General features: G+C 40.8%; 1 protein-coding gene across 3 annotated transcripts in view; it reads right to left on the bottom strand.

Moving 5' to 3' along the window:
* The window catches only part of BRD3 (bromodomain containing 3), a 42,110-nt gene that overhangs the window by 12,907 nt on the left and 12,003 nt on the right, over window positions 1–17,200 (bottom strand). For 2 of the 3 annotated variants that reach the window (XM_067471820.1, XM_067471821.1), the window contains exons 3-8: window positions 15,322–15,459; window positions 14,838–14,985; window positions 12,645–12,883; window positions 10,193–10,564; window positions 8,145–8,273; window positions 2,065–2,256 (exon numbers count right to left, since the gene is read on the bottom strand). In XM_067471820.1, coding sequence (XP_067327921.1) covers window positions 2,065–2,256; window positions 8,145–8,273; window positions 10,193–10,564; window positions 12,645–12,883; window positions 14,838–14,985; window positions 15,322–15,459 — 1,218 coding nt within the window. The remainder of the gene's footprint in view (window positions 1–2,064; window positions 2,257–8,144; window positions 8,274–10,192; window positions 10,565–12,644; window positions 12,884–14,837; window positions 14,986–15,321; window positions 15,460–17,200) is intronic. The other variant, XM_067471822.1, reaches the window with a different exon arrangement.

Raw genomic sequence — 17,200 nt, 5'->3', positions numbered from 1 at the left:
GTTTGACCACCCCTCTTGACTGGCCAGGGTTTCTCAAAGCTATGAATCATGGGAGTCATCGTTTCACAGAGCTTTGTATTGTCAAAGGCTTCCATGATCGGAATCACTGGGTTGCTGTGAGTTCTCCAGGCTGTCTGGCCATGTTCCAGGAGCATTCTCTCCTGACGTTTCTCCCACATCTATGGCAGGCATCCTAAGAGGTTGTGAGGTCTGTTGGAAACTGGACAAGTGGGATTTCTATACCTATGGAAGGTTCAGGGTGGGAGAAATAACTTTTCTTTATGTGAGGGAAGCGTGAATTTTGCAGTAATAATAATAATAATAATAATAAGGGATTTCTATATCTATGGAAGGTTCAGGGTGGGAGAAAGAAAGAAAGACAATAAGATAGATAGATAGATAGATAGATAGATAGGAAGAGAACAAGACAACAAAAAAGAAAGAAAGAAAAACAAGAGAGGGATATTGGAAAAATTGATAGATGGATATAGATGGATAACTAGATAGATAGATATATAGATAGATAGGTAGATAGAGGGATAGATAGAAGGATAGAGGGATGGATGGATAGATAAGATAGATACATGTGAGGGAAGCGTGAATTTTGCAATAATAATAATAATAATAATAATAATAATAATGGAGTTCTATATCTATGGAAGGTTCAGGGTGGGAGAAAGAACTCTTCTTTATGTGAAGAAAGCGTGAATTTTGCAACAACAACAACAATAATAATGGATTTCTATATCTATGGAAGGTTCAGGGTAGGAGAAAGAATTCTTTATGTGAGGGAAGCGTGAATTTTGCAATAATAATAATAATAATAATAATAATAATAATAATGGATTTCTATATCTATGGAAGGTTAAGGGTGGAAGAAGCGTGAATTTTGCAATAATAATAATAATAATAATAATAATAATGAGAAATTTCTATATCTATGGAAGGTTCAGAGTGGGAGAAAGAACTCTTCTTTATGTGAAGAAAGCGTGAATTTTGCAACAACAACAACAATGGATTTCTATATCTATGGAAGGTTCAGGGTAGGAGAAAGAATTCTTTATGTGAGGGAAGCGTGAATTTTGCAACAACAACAACAACAACAATAAGGGATTTCTATATCTATGGAAGGTTCCTGGTGGGAGAAAGAACTCTTCTTTATGTGAAGAAAGCATGAATTTTGCAATAATAATAATAATAATAATCATCATCATCATCATCATCTTTATTTATACCCCACCACACCACCATCTCCCCAATGGGGACTCGGGGCGGCTAACATGAGGCCAAGCCCAAAAATAATGCAACAAAATAATATACAAAACAATAGAAAATTAAACACACCAAAATAAAATAGACAATGCAAAATAACGTAATAAAATCTATCACAAAGGACGGGCCAAATGTGCAAGATAAAAGGTTAAAAACGTTAAAACCGTGGGTGAGATAGGAAGTAAAAGAAGTGTATTTGTAAGGAGCAGTGGGGTTTGGGCAAGCTTGATTAGCACTGCATGGCCTTGCAACATACTCACTTGCCTCCGCCAGACAAGAGTTCTTTCTTCCACCCTAGATATCATTCCACAGATATATAAACCTAATTTTCCTAGTTTCTAACAAACCTCACAACCTTTATGCCTGCTATAGATGTGGGCGAAACGTCAGGAGAGAATGCTTCTGGAACATGGCTATACAACTTGGAAAACTCCACAGCAACCCAGTGATTTGGCCACGAAAGCCTTCGACAACACAATGAGGGTTATGTGACCCTCCGAGGTTTCAGGAGGGGAAAGTATTATTATTATTATTATTATTATTATTATTATTATTATTATTATGTGGTTATTATTATTATTATTATGAGATGCAAAGTGGCGAATGCATCCCCCTAGCCTTCCACTTTGCCCATCCATCCAAGATGAGTAAGTAACTTCTGAATGGGCTCCTTGGTGAGGTTTATTTTTCTAGGTTTGGCCTTGAAAGACCCTCCTCCAGGTTCAGGAGAAGGACGAACCAACGCCTGAAGTGGAGCGAAGGCCAAGAGGAAGCCAAAGAGGAGGCTCTCACCTGCTCCTGGAGTTCGGCCAGACGGGTGGCCCGCTCCTCTTCCGAGTCCGAACTGTCCGAATCCGAGGAGCTCTCCTCGCTGCTGTGGCTGCTCTCCATGCTTTTGCTCACCACGGGGGCAGCTGGAGGCGGAGGAGGCGGGGGCTCGGCCGGCTCGTCCGGCATCTTGGCGAACCTCATCTCAAAGACGTCCTGCGGGGAGAGCAGAAGGTGGAACGAGTTAGGAAGGGACACGCTGCAAACATCTTCTGATTATGGGATGGGTGACTCCTGGCTTGAAAACAGCCCACGGGAAAGGGATTTCGGGAGTACAGTTCCATCCTAGATTTTCTGTGCTTCCTCCACCACAGACATCCCAGTGTTCCTGACTCCATTGGGGTGCAATTTGCAATTTGCCTCTCCCTTAACTTTTTAATATTCTTTTCTATGGCACACAGCAGACAGAGGAATTGATCCGCAACTGAATATACTAGAGCAGTGTTTCTCAACCTGGGGGTCGGGATCCTTAAGGGGGTCGCGAGTGGGGTCACTGAAGAGCATCAGAAAACACAGTATTTTCTGTTGGTCATGGGGGTTCTGTGTAGAAAGTTTGGCCCAGTTCTATTGTCGGTGGGGTACAGAATGCTCTGATTGTAGGTGAACCAGAGTAACCAAGCATAAGGGCAGATGTCTTCACTGTGTCTAGTTGTGATCCCCAGGAATCCTACGGGAGCATTGCAGCGCACCCAAATACCTGGGAGTCACTCTGGACCGTGCTCTGACCTACAAGAAGCACTGCCTGAACATCAAGCAAAAAGTGGGCACTAGAAACAATATCATACGAAAGCTGACTGGCACAACCTGGGGATCACAACCAGATACAGTGAAGACATCTGCCCTTGCGCTGTGCTACTCTGCTGCTGAGTACGCATGCCCAGTGTGGAACACATCTCACCATACTAAAACAGTGGATGTGGCTCTGAATGAGACATGCCGCATTATCACGGGGTGCCTGCGCCCTACACCACTGGAGAAATTACACTGCTTAGCCGGTATTGCACCACCTGACATCCGCCGGGAAGTAGCAGCCAATAGTGAAAGGACCAAGGCAGAGACATCTCCAGCTCATCCCTTGTTTGGGTATCGGCCAGCACGTCAACAACTTAAATCTAGAAATAGTTTTCTAAGATCTACAGAGACACTCGCTGGAACACCTTAGCAAGCGAGAGTCCAAAAGTGGCAGGCTCAAACCCAGAACCTCAACCATTGGCTGATACCAAATGAGAGACTCCTCCCTGGGCACACAGAAGACTGGGCGACTTGGAAGGCGCTGAACAGATTGCGCTCTGGCACCACGAGATGCAGAGCCAACCTTCAGAAATGGGGCCACAAAGTGGAATCCTCGACATGCGAGTGTGGAGAAGAGCAAACCACTGACCACCTGCTGCAATGCAACCTGAGGCCTGCCACATGCACAAGGGAGGACCTCCTGCCACATGCACAAGGGAGGAACTCCGAAACTCAAGGTCAATGGCCACCAAACCCTTCCAGTATTTTCTGTTGGCCGTGGGAGTTCTGTATGCCAAGTTTGGTTCAATTCCATTATCGGTGGAGTTCAGAATGCTCTTTGACCGTAGGTGAACTATAAATCCTAGAAACCACAACTCCCAAATTACAAAATCAATCCCCTCCCAAGCCCACCAATATTCAAATGTGGCCGTATTGGGTATTTGTGTCAAATTTGGTCCAGTGAATGAAAATACATCCTGCATTTCAGATATTTACATGACGTTTCGTAACAGTAGCAAAATGACAGTTATGAAGTAGCAACAAAAATGTTATGGTTGGGGGTCACCACAACCTGAGGAACTGTATTAAGGGGTCGTGGGGATTGGAAAGGTTGAGAAACACTGTACTAGAGAGCGTTGGGGAGAATTCACCATGATGTTTAGGAGTTGAAAGTGCTGGGATGTATAGTTCACCTGCAATCTAAGAACTACACTCTGAACTCCAGAAAAATGGACTTGGACCTCGCTTGGCACACAGAGTCCCCATGACCAACAAAAAATGCTAGAGGTCTTTGGAGGGATGCATAAGAGTTGTAGTGAAGAGAGGGGGGGCCAGGAAGACAGTTCCACCTTGTCTCCTGGGCTGTACTAAAATATAATATAATATCTATATAAATAAAAATGTATTGTTCATTTGTGGGATTAACAGAACTCAAAAACCACTAGACGAATTGACACCAAAATGCTGGAGGTCTTTGGAGGGATGTATAAGAGTTGTAGTGAAGAGTGAAGAGAGAGGGGGCCAGGAAGACAGTTCCACCTTGTCTTTGTATGTGGGATTAGCATAACTCAAAAACCACTGGACGAATTGACACTAAATTTGGACACAAGACACCTAACAACCCAATGTATGTCCTTCACTCAAAAAAAATTGATTTTGTCATTTGGGAGTTGTAGTTGCTGGGATTTATAGTTCACCTACAATCAAAGAGCATTCCCAACAATGGAATTGAACCAAACTTGGCACACGGTTCTCCCATGACCGACAGAAAACACTGGAAGGGCTTGGTGGGCAATGTCCTTTGGTTTTGGAGTTGTAGTTCACCTACATCCAGAGATCACTGTGCACTCAAATAATGATGGCTCTGGACCAAACTCTACACGAATATGCAATATGCTCAAATGTGAACACTGGTGGAGTTTGGAGAAAATAGAATCTTAACATTTGGGAGTTGTAGTTGCTGGGATTTATAGTTCACCTACAATCACAGAGCATTCTGAACCCCACCAACGATAGAATTGGGCCCAATCTCCCACACAGAACCCCCATGGCCCACAGCAACGCGTGGCAAGGGATGGCTAGTTATTAATAATATTTCAATATAATGGTATAGTACAATATAGTAATATATAATACTGATATTGTGCCATACTAATAATATAATATATTTTATGTGTATATATATATATATATATATATCTTGTAAGCCGCACTGAGTCTCCTTTGGGGTGAGAAGGGTGGCATATCAATGTCATAGATAAACAATAAATAAATAATAATTCACTTACATCCAGAGCACACTATGAACCCAAACAACGAATGATGCATGCATGCTCAATATGCCCAAATTTGAATACGAGTGGGTTTTGAAGAGATTTGGCTTCCATAGTGCTCTCTGGATGTAGGTGAACTACAACTCCCTGAAATCAAGGTGAATTTTCCCCAAAGACCTCCAGTATTTTCGCTGGTCAATACCTAAGTGCCAAGTTTGGTCCAATTTCATATTTGGTGGAATTCATTGATTGCAGGTGAACTATAAATCCCAGTACCTGGAGTTGTAGGTACTGGGATTTATACTTCACCTGCAATCAATGAATTCCACCAAAGATGGAACTGGACCAAACTTGGCATGCAGAGTCCCCATGACCAGCAAAAAATACTGAAGGTCTTTGGGGAAAATTGACCTTGATCTGGGAGAGTTGTAGTTCACTTACACCCTGAGAGTACTATGAACCCAAACAGTGATGGATCTGGACTTGGCACACAGACCTGATATGCCAAAATTTGATTACTGGAGGGGTTTGGGGAGGAACTGATCTTCCTTTCTGGGAATTGTAGTTCACTCACAACGAGGGAAACTATGACCTCCACCGATGATGGACCTGGATTAAACTTGGTACACAGAACCCCCATGACTAACTCAACCTACTGGAGGGGTTTTGAGGGGACTGACTCACCATAGTGGGAGTTGTAGTTTACCCCACAGGTAGGGAGCACACTGAACCTCTCCAATGATGCATCTAGAGCAAATTTACTCAATATAACACACTTTGAGTACTGATGGAGCTTTTCAGGGTTAACTTTGCATGATGTGAGTTGTAGTTATGCATTTTGTACAATTATAAAAAACTAGCTGTACCCACCACGCGTTGCTGTGGCCAACCTTCCCTTCCTTTTTCTCTCCTTCTTTCTTTCTCTCCTTCCTTCCTTCCCACTTTTTCTTTCCCTTCTTCTTTGTTCCTTCTCTACCTGTTTCTTTTCTCGCTTCCTTTGCTCTTTGGTTCCATCCTGTCTTGTCTCTTTTCTTCCTTCCCTCCCTCTTTCTCTCTTTCGTTCCTTCTCTCCTTCCTTCCTTTCACTTTTTTATTTCCTTCTCTCCCTCATTCTCTCCTTCCTTCCTTCTTTACCCTTCTGTCTTTCCCTCTTTCTCTCCCTCCTTCTCTCCTCCCTTCCTTCCCTACCCTTCTTTCTATCCTTCCCTCTTTCCCTCCCTACTTCTCTTCTCCCTTCCTTCTCTACCTTTCTTTTTTCCTTCCTTCTCTCCTTCTTTCTCTTCCTCTTTCTCTCCCTCCTTCCTTCTCTACCTTTCTTTCTTTCCTTCTTTCTCTCCTTCCCTCCTTCTTTCCCTTCTTCCTCCTTCCTTCTCTACCCTTCTTTCTTTCCTTCTCTCCTCCCTTCCTTCCCTACCCTTCTTTTTTCCCCTTCCTTCTCTCCTTCCCTCCTTCTTCTCTCCCTCTTTCTCTCCCTCCTTCCTTCTCTACCTTTCTTTCTTTCCTTCTTTCTCTCCTTCCCTCCTTCTTTCCCTCCTTCCTTCTCTACCCTTCTTTCTTTCCTTCCTGCTCTCCTTCCATCCTTCCTTCTCTCTCTTCCTTCGTCCTTGCTGTGTATGTGTTTTGTGTGTTTATATGCATATATGTGTATATATGTGTGTTTGTATATATATATGTGGTCTTGCGCATGCGTTGTAATGTTGTTGTTTTTTTAAGTCCCTTCTGCTGTGTTTTTCAGTGTTTTTATGAGTGCTGGTCACTCGTTGGCCTGAGAGGTGTCTTGTGTCCAAATTTGGTGTCAATTCGCCAACTGGTTTTTGAGTTTTGCTAATCACACAAACAAACATTACATTTTTATTTATATAGAAGATTTTTTTTTCCAAATAATACGGGCAATACTGGGCACCCAAGCTAGTTAAACATATATGTGCCAGGGCTCACATTCACAGAGAAGGGACTTGTAATAGATGTAATAATAATAGAATAAAATAATAGTAAATGTAATAATAAAAATAGAGTAAAATAATAAATGTAATAAAAATAATAAGTACAATAATGGATGTCATAATAATAATAGAATAAAATATTAGTAAATATAATAATAAAATTGAATAAAATAATAAATGTAATAAAAATAATAAGTACAATAATGGATGTCATAATAGAATAAAATAATAGCAAATGTAATAATAAAAATTGAGTAAAATAATAAATGTAATAAAAATAATAAGTACAATAATGGATGTCATAATAATAGAATAAAATAATAGCAAATGTAATAATCAAAATTGAGTAAAATAATAAATGAAATAGAGTAAAAGAATAAATATCATAATAATAGAGTAAAATAATAAATGTAATATTAGAGTAATAAAATAAATGTATTAATGATAAATAATAAATGTAATAATGTAATGTATTAATATTATTATTAATGTATAAAATATAATAATAGAGTAAATATAATAATAGAGAAAAAATAAATCTATATAAATAAAAATGTAATGTCCGTTTGTGGGATTAGCAAAACTCAAAAACCACTGGACAAATTGACACACAATTTGGACACATTACACCTATCAGACCAATGAGTAAGCATCACTCATAAAAACACTGAAAAACACTTTAAAAGACTTTGAAAGCCAAAAAAAAAATTAGTAAGTACAATAATGGAGGTCATAATAATAATAAAATAATAGTAAATGTAATAATAAAATTGAGTAAAATAATAAATGTAATAAAAATAATAATAAGTACAATAATGGATGTCATAATAATAATAGAATAAAATAATTTGAAAAGTAGAGCCCTGGTTTCCATAAGCTAGCAAATAGCGTTTTGGCCATGGATAAACGTATACAACTCTTTTCGAACGTAATAAGAAGCTAAAAAAACACCCAAAAGCGATTCAAAAGGGCTTTGTTCTTCTCTCCCAGGGCAAGCAAGACAAGAGAGCAGATCCCTCGTTGAATGAATGGGATCTGCCGGCATCAAAAAGAGCGAAGGGAAGCCTGGATCGTGTTGGCTACGAGCCCCATTTACCTGAAGCTTCCGCGCCATGGCCACGACTTCATGGTCGGGTGGGTTGTACTTGTAACAATTAGAGAACATTAACCGAATATCTGCCGCAAAACCCTGGGCGTCTGGATATTCTCGGCTGTCCATTTTTTTCTGCAAACACAGGAAGCCAGAAAAGTGGGGAGGGAAGAAGGAAGGAGAGGGACGATCGGGTGGGAGACGGGGAAGGGAAGGAAAGCCATAAGCGACATGCGTTCAGAGATGAAATGGGCAACATGAGGAAGCTGGTTCTATGCAAGGTCTCTTTTTTTAAAAAAAGCAAGCGGGGGGAAAAAAGTCATTAAGTTGTGTTGAAAGATCAAAAATGGACTGTGAAGGCCTTTGCAACCGACAGAACAGATTCTGCCAGCATTTCTGACATGGAATTGTCATAGTGATGGGGAAAGCATTGCTATGCTTATAAAACTATACAGAGCTCAATGCAAGCCATGGTTGAGTTAAAATACCGTATATACTCAAGTATAAGCCGACTCAGAAACCACTGGGGCAATTGACACCAAATTTGCACACTATGTCCCTAACAACCCAATGAAAGAAGGACCTTCCTTCTCTCCCTCCCTCCCTTCCCTTCTTCCCTTCATTCCTTTTCTTCTTTCCTTCTCCTTCCTTTCCTTCTTTCCCTCCTTCCCTTCCTTCCTGTCCCTCCTTCCTTCTTCCTTTCCTTCTTTTCCTCCCTCCCTTTCCTTCTTCTTTCCCTTTCTTCATTTCCTTCCCCTTCATTTCCTCCCCTCTCTCCTTCCTTCATCCCTTTCTTCATCCCTCTCCTTCCTCCTTCCTCCCTCCCCCTCCTTCTTTCTTTTCCTTCCTTTCCTTCTTTCCCTCCTTCCCTTCCTTCCTGTCCCTCCTTCCTTCTTCCTTTCCTTCTTTTCCTCCCTCCCTCCCTTTCCTTCTTCTTTCCCTTTCTTCATTTCCTTCCCTCTCTCCTTCCTTCATCCCTTTCTTCATCCCTCTCCTTCCTCCTTCCTCCCTCCCCTCCTTCTTTCTTTTCCTTCCTTCCCTTCTTTCCCTCCTTCCCTCCCTTCCTTCATGTCCCTCCTTCTTTCCTTCTTTCTATGTAAGATATAAATACAATATTAAATGGAAGGGACAGTCAAGAAGTAACGAGAGAAGGAGGGAAAGAGGAAAGGAAGGAAGGAAGGAGAGAAGCAGGGAGGGAAAGAAGGAAAGAAAGAAAGACAGAGAAGCAAGGAAGGAGAGAAGGAAATAAAAAAAGTGAAAGGAAAAAGGGAGGGAAGGAAGGAGAGAAGGAACAAAAGATAGGGAAGGAAGGAAGTAACCAAAGAGCAAAGAAAGGGAGGAAAGAAACAGGTAGAGATAGAAGAAAGAAGAGAGACAGGGAAAGAAAAAGAGGAAAGAAAGGAAAGAGGGAAGGAAGGAGAGAAAGAGGGAGGGAAGGTTGGCCACAGCAACGCGTGGCGGGTACAGCTAGTAAATGTAATAAAATAATAATAGAGTAAAATAATGTAAATGTAATAAGAACAATGATAAATAGAGTAAAATAACAAATAACTATAAGGCTAAAAAAGGGCTGAAAAACTCAGCTTATACTCAAGTATATACGGTCATTAAAATTTGGTTAGAAAAACCTGCCTACGAGGGCTGAAGGAGGTATTGCAAACCTCCAGCTTAGACATTTCCCATCTAGTGACAGATAAGAGTATTACAGACTCACCTGGAGGACCTAGAAAATCCCACACTATAAATCTTCCAATGTTTACAACCAAGATCCATATTCTTGGGATCTGTTCTAATCTAAATCCAAACAACAATGGAGCAATGGATTCAAATGGAAGGGGAAAAGATTCCACCTATACATTAGGAAGAGAGTGGCATATGCTGTCACTGGAGGTTTGTAAGCAGTGGCTGGATGGCCATCTCTTGGGTGGGATCGGATTGTGTCTTCCTGCCTGGAGGAAGGGAGTTGGACTGTGGGATCCCTTCCGACCCTAAACCCAGTAGATGTTTGGTAAGCTGACTACACAATAGGAGGAGAGAATGGGGAAGGGACATACTTTCACAGTACTGAGATCCATCGGGTGCTTGATGATATCGTGGTAGTCGTGGAGCTCGAGGGCCTCGGCGTCGACCGGCTTGTAGAAGGGCCATGCGTAGGCCGCGTGCTTCTTGGAGAGCATCTCCTTCAGGATGCTGTCGCAGTACTTGAGGTGCTCCGTGAGCTTGCCCTTCTTCCCGGCGTGTTGCGGGATCTCCCCGTCTTCCAGGTCCTTCTTGGGGGGCTTGATAGGCCGCCCGCCGCTCTCCCGCCGGGCCACCACTTTGGCCTGCTTGGCGTCCAAGAGCGGCGTGGGAGACTCGCTCCGGCTGGCCGTGATGGCCGACGTGGTGGGCGTGGTGGTGTCCGCTTTCCGCTTCACCCCCTTTTTCTGAAAGTCAAACGAAACAGGCATTGATAGGCTTTGTGTGTGTGGGTAGGTCTGGATGTGTACGCATAGAATCCTAGAGTGGAAGGGAACTCAAAGGCCATCTAGTCTAACCCCCTTCTGCCATGCAGGAAAAGCACACAGTGTTCCCTCGCTACTTCGCGGTTCGCTTTTAGCGGACTCGCTGTTTCACGGGTTTTTAAAAATATTAATCTATCTATATAAATAAAAATATGTTCGTTTGTGGGATTAACATAACTCAAAAACCACTGGACGAATTGACATGAAATTTGGACACTATACCCTTAACAGACCAACAAGTGACCATCACTCATAAAATCCCACCAAAAAACAGCAGAAAGGACTAAAAAGCCCCATAAAGCAAAATGATGAAAAGCTAAATGGTGATACAGAAAAAAGGGAAGGAAGAGGGAAGGAAGGAAGAAAGGAAGGGGAGAAAGAAAGAGGGAGAGAAAGAAAGAAGGAAAGGGAGAAGGAAGCATGGAAGCAAAGAGGGAGGGAAGGAGGGAAGGAAGGAAGGAGGAAGGAAAGAGGTAGAGAAGGAAAAAAGGTAGAAAGAAAAAAGAAGAAGAGAAAGAGGGAGGGCAAGAAAGAAGGAAAGAGAGAAGGAAGCATGGAAGCAAAGAGCAAAGGAAGGAAGGAGAGAAAGAAGTAGGAAAAGAAAAGAGGGGAAGGGAGGAAATAAAGAGGTAGAGAAGGAAGGAAGGAGAGAAAGAAAAAGGGGAAGGGAGGGAGAGAGGGAGTGAAGAAAGGAGGGAAAGAAGGAAAGAAAGGGGGAAGAAAGGAAAGAGAGAAGGAAGGAGGGAAGCAAAAAGCGAAGGAAGGAAGGAAAGAGGTAGAGAAGGAAGAAAGGTAGAAAGAAAGAAGAAGAGAAAGAGGGAGGGCAAGAAAGAAGAAAAGAGAGAAGGAAGCATGGAAGCAAAGAGCAAAGGAAGGAAGGAGAGAAAGAAGTAGGAAAAGAAAAGGGGGGAAGGGAGGAAAGAAAGAGGTAGAGAAGGAAGGAAGGAGAGAAAGAAAGAAAAAGGGAACAAAGGAGAGAGGGAGCGAAGGAAGGAGGGAAAGGAGAGAAAGAGGGAAGAAAGGAAAGAAAGAAGGAAGGATGGAGGCAAAAAGTGAAGGAAGGAAGGAAAGAGGTAGAGAAGGAGGAAAGGAGAGAAAGGGAGGAAAAGAAAAGGGGGAAGAAAGGAAAGAGGTAGAGAAGGAAGGAGAGAAGGAAAGAAGAAAAGGGAAGGAAGGAATGAAAGAGGGAGTGAAGGAAGGAGGGAAAGATGGAGGGAAGGTTGGCCACAGCAACACGTGGTGGGTACAGCTAGTCTATATAATGTAATGTTCGTTTGTGGGATTAACAGAACTCAAAAACCACAAGACGAATTGACACCAAATTTGGACATAAGACACCTAACAACCCAATGTATGTCCTTCACTCAAAAAAAATATGATTTTATCATTTGGGAGTTGTAGTTGCTGGGATTTATAGTTCACCTACAATAAAAGAGCATTCTGAACTCCACCAATGATGGAATTGAACCAAACATGGCATACAGGACTCACATGACCAACAGACAATACTGGAAGGGTTTGGTGGACATTGACCTTGGGTTTGCGAGTTGTAGTTCACCTACATCCAGAGAACACTGTAGACTCAAACAATGATAGATCTGGACCAAACTTGGCACAAATACTCAATATGCCCAAATGTTTACACTTGTGGAGTTTGGGGGGAAATAGACCTTGACATTCAGGAGTTACAGTTGCAGGGATTTATAGTTCACCTGCAATCAAAGAGCTTTCTGAACCTCAACAATGATAGAATTGAGCCAAACTTCCCATAAAGGATCCCCATGCCTCACACACTCTCCCTGGCCCCGCACATGTGCACCATATAGCGTAACATATAACCAAACTGATATTACTTAACATCTAAAAACAAACAGTGCACTTTTCTAATAACCCAGGCATTGCCAAGTTTGTAATAATAATATAGATGGCTCTTTGAGTACAAGAAAAGTACCGATACATTTCGGAATGGTGTGTTGTGCGTGTAAGGAGAAAAGAGGCCTACCTTGACAATGGGTGGCGTAGGAGGGACGACCGGCATGATGGGAGCGGCGGGAGGAGGGGGAGGCGGCGGCGGCGGGGGGACGGTGGCCGGGGGAGAGGCGATGGGGGCAATGGTTGCGGTGATGGTTGGCACGGGCGTCACAGCGATGACCGGCGTCTGCGAGACGGTGGGTGGGACGTTCTGGAAGGGGGCCGGCGGAGTCACCGAAGAGACAGCTGTGGTTGCCGGATGCGGGGCTCCTGTTTTCAAAAGAGGAAGGAGAGAAGATTAAACTCACGATTTCACCCAGTTACCACAAACAGAAGCAGCTGGTATGACTAGTCATATTCACTGGATACCCAAGATAACATTTATCTACAAAATAGGCATTTTCTAGGTCACACATCATGACCCTACTATTTATTTATTTACTTACTTACTACATTAATATCCCCAACCTCTCTCACCCTGAAGGGGACTCATAAAGGCTCACGAGTTATATGTACATACAATATATTATATTATTAGTGTATCACAACATTAGCATTATATATTACTATACTGTACAATATTAGTATACTACAATATTATTAGTATGATTACATGTAATACATAAAATATAATTAATATATTGTATGATTATTACTGATATTATATGTATTTACAATATATTATATTATTAGCATAGCGCAATATCAGCATATTGTAATATTATCACTACGATTACATGTAATACATAAAATATAATTAATATTATATTGTATTATTATTATTGATATTATATTGTATTATATTATATTAATATCAATATTATATGTATTTACAATATATTATATTATTAGCATAGCACAATATTAGTATTATATATTACTATATTGTGCTATACCACTATACTGCAATATTACTAGTAATATTACCTGTAATATAAAATACATAATTATTATATTATTATATTGTATGATTATTATATTGTATTACAATGTTATGATCAATAGTATATGTACATACAATACATTATATTATTAGAATAGCACAATATTATTATATATGACTATATTGTACTATAGCATTATACTGCAATATTACTAGTAATATTACATGTAAAAAACAATATATAATTATTATATTATTATATTGAATTATTAGTATTACATTGTATTACAATATAATAGCACAATTAGTATTATATATTACTATATTGTACTATACCACTATACTTGAATATTTTTAGTAATATTATACACAATATATAATATACAATTATTATATCATATTATTATTAGTATTATATTGTATTACAAAATTATGATCAATATTATATGTACATACAATATATTATACTGCTATATTATTAGTAATATTACACGTAATATATAATATAAAATTCTATCGTATTATTAGTATTATATTGTATTACAATATATTATAATTATTAGCATAGCACAATATTAGTATTATTTATTTATTTATTTATTTGCTATACTTGTATACCGCCGTTTCTCAGCCTAGCCGGCGACTCAACGCGGTTTACAACAACTTATAACAAACAGTATACAGTTTAAAAGCATAAACACGATCCACAATACATATATCAATAAACAATCCAATTCATCTCTTGACTAAAATCGCGATCCAGTTTCGTCGTCCAAATTGCCAGTCCTTCAATCATTACACTTATTGCGTTCAGTTAACCGAACGCCTGCTCGAACATCCAGGTTTTTAGTCTTATATATTATATATTACTATATTGTACTATGCCACTATACTGCAATATTATTAGCAATATTACACATAATATATAATATACAATTATTTTGTATTATTATTAGTTATTATTAGTATTATGTTAGTATTATATTATATTAGTATTATATTATATTAGTATTATTAGTATTATATTATTAATAGTATTATTATTAGTTATTATTAGTATTATATTGTATTACATTATAATATTATTATCAATTTTACCAAGCTGCCGTGGTGTTTAAGGTCAGAGGCGTTCCTACTCTGGTGTACAAAACTGTCCCTGTTTTGGGTTCCTTACAATTTCCAAGCAGCTACTATGCAAAAGACTGATCCCTCGTCCTGCAAAATGTGAGGACTTTGGGGAGCTCCGAGTTAGAATGGCTTCACAATCAGTGAGAAAGAAAAGGATCCCCCAAAGTAAGCATGCGTCAGAAAGCATGCGCCAAATTCAGCTACATGCGTGACCTGCGTTATGCGCCGTGGTGGCCGCCTTGCGGGCTTTGCCTTTCGGTACCGGAGGTAGCAACTCGACTTCTTCCTGCGGCATCTGCGCCACTTTCTGCAGGAAGATCTTCTCCAACGCTTGGGCCATGAGGACGATGTCGTCCGTTGGCTGAAATAAAGACAAAGGAGGCAGAATGTAAATTCATATTTTATATCAAAACAGGACTATTATCTTTCTGAGAAAAGCCCAGAATAGAATCTGGTGCTAAGAATTTTGCATAAGGGAGGCTCCGGCTGTATTATGGAGAGCCCATAAGGCAGCTTCAGTGTTCAATTGTTTCTCTGATAAATACTAGGCTCTAACAATTAATTCAATATTATTTGGAGACTTTACTTTTTAAACAAACCATATAATTCACACTCCTATGTTAAAGTTTGGGGCAGAATAAGCTATCCAACCCTCAAAGGTAAGGCTCGCATTGCTGTAAAGTGCTTAGATCCTTACCTTATTATAGATGTAACAGTTTGTAAACATGGTGTTGAAATCCTGCATACATTCACTGGCGCTCCAGTAATAGTTGTGCTCCAGCCGCTTCTTGATCGTCCCCATGTCCATCGGGTTCTTAATGATTTTGTGATAGTCCTGGAAAAAGGAAAAGAATCACACAGCATTGCTATTGTTGTCATGCACAAAAGAACGACAAAAATTGTACGATTTCAGGGATCATACAATCAAAAGTTTCTGGCGGTTAACCTGGCATGATGGGATTTGTAGTTCTCCCACAATCTTATGCATTTTGTAGAATTCACAATGACTTTTTCAAATAACCCGGGCAATGCCGGGTACCCAAGCTACAATAACAACAACAACAACAACAACAACAACAACAACAGGAAAAGCTGACACAATATGAGGATTTAAAGATTGAACTGCAAAGGCTCTGGCACAAGCCAGTCAAGGTGGTCCCAGTGGTGATCGGCACACTGGGTGCAGTGCCTAAAGACCTTGGCATGCACTTAAACACAATTGGTGCTGACAAAATTACCATCTGCCAGCTGCAAAAGGCCACCCTACTTGGATCTACATGCATTATTCCCATTAGTTCCAGACACTTGGGAAGTGTCCGACGTGTGATCCAATACAACAGCCAGCAGAGTGACCTTGTTTGCTGTGGACTCATCTTGTTGTGTTTCAAATAATAATAATAATAGTAATAATAATAATAATAATAATAATAATCCAATACAACGGCCAGCAGAGTGATCTTGTCTGCTGTAGACTCATCTTGTTGTGTTTCAAATAACAACAACAACAACAACAACAACAATCATCATCATCATCATCATCATCCAATGCAACAGCCAGCAGAGTGATCTTGTCTGTTGTGGACTCATCTTGTTGTGTTTCTAATAATAAAAATAATAATCATCATCATCATTATCCTCCAATACAACAGCCAGCAGAGTGATCTTGTCTGTTGTGGACTCATCTTGTCGTGTTTCAAATAATAATAATAATAATAACAACAACAACAACAACAATCCAATACAACAGCTGGCAGAGTGATCTTGTCTGCTGTGGACTCATCTTGTTGTGTTTCAATAATAATAATAATAACTAGCTGTGCCCTGCCACGCGTTGCTGTGGCCTATAGTAAAACTTTTCAAAGTAGAGGTAGGTATCTGGAGTGTTATGAAAGAGAGGTACCTACCTATTCCTTCCCCCTTTTTCTCCCCCTTTCTCTCCTTTCTTCCTTCTCTACCTCTTTCTTTCTTTTTTTCCTTCTTTCGCTCCTTGGTTTCATCCTTCTCTCTTTCCTTCATTCCCTCCCCCTTTCTTCCTTTGCCTCCTTTCTTCCCTCCATGTTTCCTTCCTTCTTTCACTTTTTATTTTCTTTTCTCCTTCCTTCTTTACCTCTTTCCTGCCTTTCCTTCCTTTTATTTTTCTTTCCTTTCTACTTTCTCTTTTTCCTTCCTTCGATACCTCTTTCTTTCCTGCCTTCCCTCCTTCCTTTCTTCCTTCCCAATGCTTACCCAACCCTTCTCGTGCTTTCTGTTGGGTCATGGGAGTCCTGTGTGCCACGTTTGGTTTATTTCCGTCGTTGCTGGAATTCAGAATGCTTTGATTACAGGTAAACTATAAATCCCAGCAGCTACAACGGAGGGGGGTGGGTGGAGGAGGAGTGCAGGGGCGGGGCGTCGGTGGGTGTGGGCGGGGCTTGGGCGGAGGGGGTGGGAGGAGGAGTGCAGGGGCGGGGCGTCGGTGGGTGTGGGCGGGGCTTGGGCGGAGGGGGTGGGAGGAGGAGTGCAGGGGCGGGGCGTCGGTGGGTGTGGGCGGGGCTTGGGCGGAGGGGGTGGGAGGAGGAGTGCAGGGGCGGGGCGTC

This window comes from Anolis sagrei, chromosome 11 (genome assembly GCF_037176765.1).
Source record: "Anolis sagrei isolate rAnoSag1 chromosome 11, rAnoSag1.mat, whole genome shotgun sequence".
NCBI classification, from domain to species: domain Eukaryota; kingdom Metazoa; phylum Chordata; class Lepidosauria; order Squamata; family Dactyloidae; genus Anolis; species Anolis sagrei.
The sequence above is the reverse complement of the archived record's forward strand: the minus strand, read 5'-3'. Positions and strand labels throughout refer to the sequence as shown.